At 38.8% G+C, this 8295-nt stretch overlaps 1 protein-coding gene across 1 annotated transcript; it reads right to left on the bottom strand.

The window, feature by feature from the left end:
* Positions 1–4619: 4619 nt before the first annotated feature.
* Positions 4620–5753, bottom strand: LOC138349374 (uncharacterized). The gene is made up of 2 exons (XM_069299700.1): positions 5592–5753; positions 4620–5546 (listed from the first exon to the last, which is right to left on the bottom strand). Exons 1-2 carry the CDS (start codon positions 5751–5753, stop codon positions 4620–4622), a joined length of 1089 nt encoding a protein of 362 aa, XP_069155801.1.
* Between the last annotated feature and the right edge of the window lie 2542 nt (positions 5754–8295).

Consider the following 8295-nt stretch of genomic DNA (forward strand, 5'->3'; position numbering starts at 1 on the left):
GGTAAAATAATAAAATTTTACTTAGTTCTTTAAAGTAAAACGCTATACATTTTATTCTCTCAATTTTCACTGTTCCTGACTAACATCCACCGAGAAGCCGTCACCAGTTTTGACGGAGAAATCAAACATCCTCCCTCTCACCGCGGTTAATCAGTGGACTCAAGATGTTAAGAACAGAATAGTAGGTGAAGAAGAAGGATATTTTTTACTTAATTGTTTTATAATTTTAATCCGTTGACATAAATTGCTTCTTCAAATCCTCCATCTCCGATGTAGTTCCTCCTCACCAGGATCCCCGATGGTAGCTGGAAAGAAGACCAAGAAGACTCATGAGAGCATCAAGAACAACCTCACTCTTGTTATGAAGAGCGGAAAAGAGGCATTTGATTTGATGTTACTTTGGATCGTATTCGAAAGTTGTCCAATTCAAGAATGTATTTTTATGAATTTCCTAAAATGGGTATTATGAAATTGATAAAAATAGTTTTCAGGAAATTTATGAGGGTATGAAGGAAATTGATGCAAGAATGTATTTTCTGAAAAATTTGAGTCGTATTTTGGAGGAAGCTTGACTAAGTGGGTTCTTGATAAAGATGTGTCACGATCGGAATCTAGACCCCAGAGGAGACCGGCGTCGTTGACCTCTCAGAGGTCGCAAACAAGCCTACTTACGTCATTCTTACTTTACATAGGTTAATTTTAGCGAAAAGTTTGAAATTTTTGATTCTTTAATCATAATTGCTAAACATTCTTAATATTTCGTAATCGTTCATCATCAACCACCTAACATTTAAGAGATAAGCAACTGAAAGAAATAATTCATTAAGTATTAATTGTATATCAGCCAAAATAGCACCTATACAAAGTCTGAACCAAAACAGGAAAGAAACGCTAGGGGAACATGCTCCACTAGCTCAACTCTAAAACTACGCTAGAATGTAAAAAACAGTAGCATCCTCGAAAGCATGAGGACCTACCAAACTCCAGATGAATGCTGACGTCGGACAGCTGCAACAACGAACCTGTAGCTCTACCGTCCACCTGTGCCTGCACCTAAAAGTAGATGTTTGTATGGAATTAGTACACACTTGTATTAAGTATGGGTATATGCAAGCACACACCAGGGACATGCATGAGGAAGAAGAGCTCTTTCTTAACCACATGATGTTTGGAAGTCAAGTCAGTGGACTTGCTAAATTGAGATTGGGGAAGTTATGCCATGAGAGTGACATGCATCATTATAATCATCGTAGGGCACACAACACATAACATCTTCATATAGCACACAACATATAACACATAGTTTCTTTCATATTATTCATTCATATACCATGAGACCTTATTATCGTAGACTTAACCTTAAGACTTTCCAAAATGAGGGCTCAACATATGGGACCTCAACTAGGGAGCCTTCTTTAGCAAACACAGAGTCTGCTTCATTCCTTCATACGTATTTCATTTCAATTCATTCATAGGCCAGTGCGAGCACCAGCTATACCTAGGATGTAGTTTAAGACTTTCATCGGGTTTGCTGTGCAATGATCAGGAATAACCTAATGTCATTACCTTAATCTAGCTCACCTCTTGATTATACTATCAAAACACCTTCAGTATCATTTATTTCTTTGTATGATTCATTTGAGGCTGTCCTCATTCATTCATTGGGAACTTTAACTTTAACCAACATACATCATGTGAGAATCATGAAATCCAATGTCTCCCCCACACCGAAATAGGTGGAATCACCGACGAAAGCGATTCAATAACATGCTAGCGTATATGAGAATTTAACCCCGCCAGATCCCTATAGTGGCAATGTAGGTTCAAAGACTAGGAGATGTATGGAGACCCATACCCGGCAAGCCGGACAGTCTCATCTCATGAGAGTTACGTGAACCTCCGCCCTTCCTAAAAGAAGGCATCACCGCTCATCGCTAACCTATCGGTGCTCGGTATAAAGTTCCATTACATTCAACTCATACATCATGGAAGTTGGCTTCTAGTATGAGGACATCATAGCTCAATAGATGATTTCTCATCTGATCATTAGTATTAAGTGTTTTAAACTCAATATTTTCATTAGAGTATTCATAGAGACTGGTCTCTTCATTATCTTACACTCTCATTGGTGAGTACGTATTGATAACATTTACTTAGGCTCATTTGAGATTGCTCTCATCATATACATTAGCCTCACATCATGATTGTCACCTCATTCTTCATTATTAGCACCTTTATTTTTCATAGTTACTCACCTCTTATTATGTGAATGTTCATTCTTCATTTCATTACGTATATCTTAAGTTCACTTATACTTGAACGTATGTTAAACTTATGTGTCTATACATACAAGCCATGAGGCTTCATTTATAGTTCTTTAAGTGATTCTTATTTTCCTAAGATTATGTATTACAAGACTTATGTATCTTGTAAATATACCAAGATCTTGATTTTTGATCTAAGTAGATGACATTATTCTTGAATATTTTACTCACGTATGACTTATGTATCATTATGGAGGTTTGGGCACGGGAACCCAAATCTTGAATCACTTGGATATCATTTATATTTTTCATTGATTTTATTTCTAATATTTATGACATTAGAACTCTAAATTAAATCTCAACATTTTCATGAATTAATTAATTTTCTATTTTAATAAAATTCTAATTCAAATCCTTTTTTTTAATTAAAATCGCTTCATTAGGGAGGTTGTGGGTTCGAACCCCCAAAGACCCCTTATTTTTCCTCTCTTTTTCGCTGAAGAGGAGGCTGTGTGGTGGTGGGTTCGAACCCCCACAGCCCCTCTATCATTAATTTAATTAAATGGGGCGTGCAACAGTGAGGTTGTGGGATCAAATCCCCACAGCCTCACTTCTTTTCTTAATTAAATTCGCCCCTCCTTCAGCCTTGAGGTCGTGGGATCGATTCCCACGCCTCGCGTCTCCTTTTTCCCCATTTTTCCTTCCTTCGGGCGTAGCTGGAGGTCGTGGTTTCGAATCCCACGCTTCCCACTTATTTTCTTCATTAATTTTCTCCTCCTCCTCCTCCCCCCAGGTCGCATGTTCGATCGCCCCAGCCCCCACTTCTTTTCCTTCTCTTTTTTTTGTTTTTTTTCGCGCAATACAGAGGCGAGGGTTCGATTCCCCCAGCCCCCCCCCCCCTTTTTTTTTTCTTTTCTTGGCGAATTTTGCCGGCCCCCAAGCCCCAGGTTCGAGCCCCATCTGGCACATTTCTTTTATTAAGGCTTACTTTGGTGAGGTCTCGGGTTCGATCCCTGCAGACCTCACCTATTTTTATTTATTTATTTTTTTGTTCAAAATTTCCAGAATTCATCTACAACTTATTTCCAGGTTCTGGGACATTACTCCACAATTTTTTACATCATTTTTACGGGTTAATTTAGCATTTGTTTCTTATACATTCGTTAAAGTTCTTAAGACAAGATTAGAGGGATGGTTTGATCATTTGTTTTAACTAGAATTTATAGTCTTTCAACCATGTGAATATACGATTTTAAGAGCTTCTAATTGCACACAAAACACTAATAACCTCTATGCTATTAGCATGCTAAAGAAAAACTCAAAATCATGATCACAATCTTGCACAAATACATACGTATTTACATACATATTCCCAAAAGACACAAAATATAAACACATAGTCATGAACACATATTCAAAACGAGATCATCACCACAAACAAGTATCCCTAAATTCTACCAACAAGAATACCCAACCTAAGATCATAGGGAGCTAGTGACAGGGGCATGCAACGGGGAACAACCTTAGTTTTGAGATGAATAGTTTGAATCGTAAGGGGCCTCTTGGGAAAGGAGCCAAGAGAGAAGAAAACTTATACCTTTATTGATGTTCAAACGAAGAATTTGCTGCCCAAAAATCTCTCCAAAAAAATTAGTCCAAGTTGCCTTAACGTCCACACCACTCAACGAACAACTTCTCTTCGCCTTAATATTTTTGGTTGCTTTGTTTTTTTCTCTTAAAATTTAAGATGAGTTCTTCAAGCGTAAAGAACTGTTGATATTTGGCAAAATAATGTGAGAAAGATGGAGAACGTGAGAGAGAGAGTTAAGAAGCGTGAGAGAGAGAGAACTATTAGGATTAGGAGACTAAATTCAAGACTTAGTCAAATAGAATTTAAATTAAATTAATACAAATCTTGTTTATTTTAATTAATACGCGAAAGGACCATTATACCCTTAAAATTCCAGATTTTTTTTGTTAATAATTAAATCACCTTAAGTACCTATTATTAAATTTTATCTTATTTTTTTTTGGATCGTTACATTATCCCCCCTTAGGAACATTCGTCCTCAAATGACACTACCATTTCACATCGTAATTCCAATTTGATCATAACCTAATCGTTATGCACACTTAAGCAATAGCAACAAAATACGAATAGATAAGGAACTATAGCCTTACGAGTAGGAAGTCTAATCTCATACTAGTGCATACATATCACACACAGTCAAATACATGAAGGACTAATTAAGGCTACTCACCCGTGACTTCACCAGAAGTGCCTTCCTCTGCACCCTTAGACTTGAGTGCGAAGAATCGTTGCCTCCTTGGAGCCTCTTCACTTGGACCATTAGACTAAACTCTCTCCTTCCCTTGTTCTTGACTTCTCTCAATCGGACAATCCTTCACCATGTGACCTGATTTGCCACAACTGTAACAAGCATTAGTGCCCATCATACACTCTCCTCCATGTAATTTGCCACAGTTTCTACAAGGTGGTCTTTTTTGAGGTGTATCTACTTCATTGTTTCTCTTAACTCTGGACTCAGAATTCCTATCATGGCGACCCTTAGATGAACTTGACTCACCTTGGTGGGAGAGTCCTTTCTTAAACCTGGGCTTATCCCTGATTTCAGTACTTCTCTTCCTTGAAAAATTCTCCTCAGCTTGCCTTGGCTTGTTCCCTACCCTAGTGTGTATCCTCTTTCTGCTTTCCTCCACTTGCTGGACATGGACCATTAGTCTGGAAAGGTTCATGTTTTCATGCAGCATAGCTGCCCTACACTCCTCTTCGAGATCCTCAGCAATTCCTGTCAAGAATCTACTCATCTCGTCTCTGCTGTTAGACACAAGAGAATTGGCATACCTTGATAGTTTCACAAACTTCAGTGAATACTCTCTGACCGTCATAGATCCTTGTTTAAGGTTGATGAATTCCTCAACCTTGGCCTCCATCATCTCTCTGGGGAAGAATCTTTCCAGAAATGTTGTCTTGAACAGCTCCCATGTGACTGGCACTCCACCTAGAACACGGCCATCTTGCCACATCTTGCACCAAGTTTGTGCAACATCCTTCAGTTGGTAAAATGTTAGTGGCCCCATGACCACCAGGATCTTATGCACCTCGTCTATAAACTCCTGAGGATCCTCTGAAGTCTTAGTCCCAGTGAACATAGGAGGATTCATCCTCGTGAAATCTCGCAGTCTGTTAGCCATGCTGCGAACCGGTGGGTTCTCCCTCTGAACATTCTGTCGGTTGACTTGGGCATTCATAGCCTGAGCCTGCATCATGATGGCCTATGCCATCTGGGCTAGAGATGTCCTCACCTCCGCATCAGTCAATCTAGCTGGGTTAACTAGCATGGCCACTCCTTCAGCTGGAGCCTGGGGTGGATTTTGATTACCCCTAGCTGCTGCTGCTCCCGTCCTCAGACCCTTAGTTCTCCAAGTGTTCATTCTCTGAAAACAACAAGGATTGATGTTAGACATGTTCATAACACCAAGAATTCAAACATTAGGAAAAGCACGATAAGATCATAAGAAGGGATATTTTTCCTACGCATCATGTAGTCTCTAATCCAGGATAGTGGTGCACTTCACTACCATGACATAGAAACTACTCAATGTGGTTGATGTGAACTCATTATTCTAGGAATTTAACCTCGCTCTGATACCAACTTTGTCACGACCAGAATCTAGACCCCAGACGAGACCGACGTCGTTGACTCTCAGAGGTCACAAACAAGCCTACTTACGTCATTCTTACTTTATATATGTTAATTTTAGCGGAAAATTTGAAATTTTAATTCTTTAATCATACTTGCTAAACATTCTTAATATTTCGTAATCGTTCATCATCAACCACCTAACATTTAAGAGATAAGAACCTGAAAGAAATAATTCATTAAGTATTAATTGTATATCAGTGGACTTGCTAAATTGAGATTGGGGAAGTTATGACATGAGAGTGACATGCATCATTATAATCATCGTAGGGCACACAACACATAACATCTTCATATAGCACATAACATATAACACATAGTTTCTTTCATATTATTCATTCATATACCATGAGACCTTATTATCATAGACTTAACCTTAAGACTTTCCAAAATGAGGGCTCAACATATGGGACCTCAACTAGGGAGCCTTCTTTAGCAAACACAGAGTCTGCTTCATTCCTTCATACGTATTTCATTTCAATTCATTCATAGGCCAGTGCGAGAACCAGCTATACCTAGGATGTAGTTTAAGACTTTCATCGGGTTTGCTGTGCAATGATCAGGAATAACCGAATGTCATTACCTGAATCTAGCTCACCTCTTGATTATCCTATCCTAACAGCTTCGGTATCATTCATTTCTTTGTATGATTCATTTGAGGCTGACCTTATTCATTCATTGGGAACTTTATCTCTAATCGACATACATTATGTGAAAATCATGAAATCCAGTGTCTCCCCCACACCAAAAAGAGGTGGAATCACCGGCCAAAGCGATTCAATAACATGCTAGCGTATACGGAAATTTAACCCTGCCAGATCCCTATAGTGGCAATATAGATTCAAATACTAGGAGATGTATGGAGACCCATACCCGGCAAGCCGGACAGTCTCATCTAATGAGAGTTACGTGAACCTCCGCCCTTCCCGAAAGAAGGCATTACCACTCATAGCTAGCCTATCGGTGCTCGGTATAAAGTTCCATTACATTCAACTCATACATCATGGAAGTTGGCTTCTAGTATGAGGACATCATAGCTCAATAGATGATTTCTCATCTGATCATTAGTATTAAGTGTTTTAAACTCAATATTTTCATTAGAGTGTTCATAGAGACTAGTCTCTTCATTATCTTACACTCTCATTGGTGAGTACGTATTGATAACATTTACTTAGGCTCATTTGAGATTGCTCTCATCATATACATTAGCCTCACATCATGATTGTCACCACATTCTTCATTATTAGCACCTTTATTTTTCATAGTTACTCACCTCTTATTATGTGAATGTTCATTTCTTCATTTCATTACGTATATCTTAGGTTCACTTATACTTGAACGTATGATAAACTTATTTGTCTATACATACAAGCCATGAGGCTTCATTTATAGTTAGTTAAGTGATTCTTATTTTCCTAAGATTATGTATTACAAGACTTATGTATCTTGTATATATACCAAGATCTTGATTTTTGATCTAAGTAGATGACATTATTCTTGAATATTTTACTCACGTATGACTTATGTATCAATACGGAGGTTTGGGCACGGGAACCCAAATCTTGAATCACTTGGATATCATTTATATTTTTCATTGATTTTATTTCTAGTATTCATGGCATTAGAACTCTAAATTAAATCTCAACATTTTCATGAATTAATTAATTTTCGATTTTAATTAGAATTCTAATTCAAATCTTTTTTTAAAATTAAAATCGCTTCATTAGGGAGGTTGTGGGTTCAAACCCCACAACCCCCTTATTTTTCCTGTCTTTTTCGCTGAAGAGGAGGTTGTGAGGTGGTGGGTTCGAACCCCCACAACCCCTCTATCATTAATTTAATTAAATGGGGCGTGCAACAGTGAGGTTGTGGGATCGAATCCCCACAGCCTCAATTCTTTTCTTAATTAAATTCGCCCCTCCTTCAGCCTTGAGGTCGTGGGATCGATTCCCACGCCTCGCGTCTCCTTTTTCCCCATTTTTCCTTCCTTCGCGCGTAGCTGGAGGTCGTGGGTTCGAATCCCACGCCTCCCACTTATTTTCTTAATTAATTTTCTCCTCCTCCTCCCCCCAGGTCGCATGTTCGATCCCCCCCAGCCCCCACTTCTTTTCCTTCTCTTTTTTTTTGCGCAATAAGGCGAGGGTTCGATTCCCCCAGCCCCCCCCCCCCTTTTTTTTTTCTTTTCTTGGCAAATTTTGCCGGCCCCCCAGCCCCAGGTTCGAACCCCATCTGGCACATTTCTTTTATTAGGGCTTACTTTGGTGAGGTCTCGGGTTCGATCCCTGCAGACCTCACCTATTTTTATT

This window comes from Solanum lycopersicum, chromosome 6, assembly GCF_036512215.1.
Source record: "Solanum lycopersicum chromosome 6, SLM_r2.1".
In the NCBI taxonomy this organism is placed as follows: Eukaryota; Viridiplantae; Streptophyta; class Magnoliopsida; order Solanales; family Solanaceae; genus Solanum; species Solanum lycopersicum.

Bases quoted from the DNA above. Each gene is read 5' to 3' on its own strand.
- LOC138349374 (XM_069299700.1), bottom strand. From the start codon at position 5,753: ATGTCTAACATCAATCCTTGTTGTTTTCAGAGAATGAACACTTGGAGA. The intron at 5,547-5,591 runs GTGAGGACATCT...ATCATGATGCAG, and splicing joins CTAGATTGACTGATGCGGAG to GCTCAGGCTATGAATGCCCA.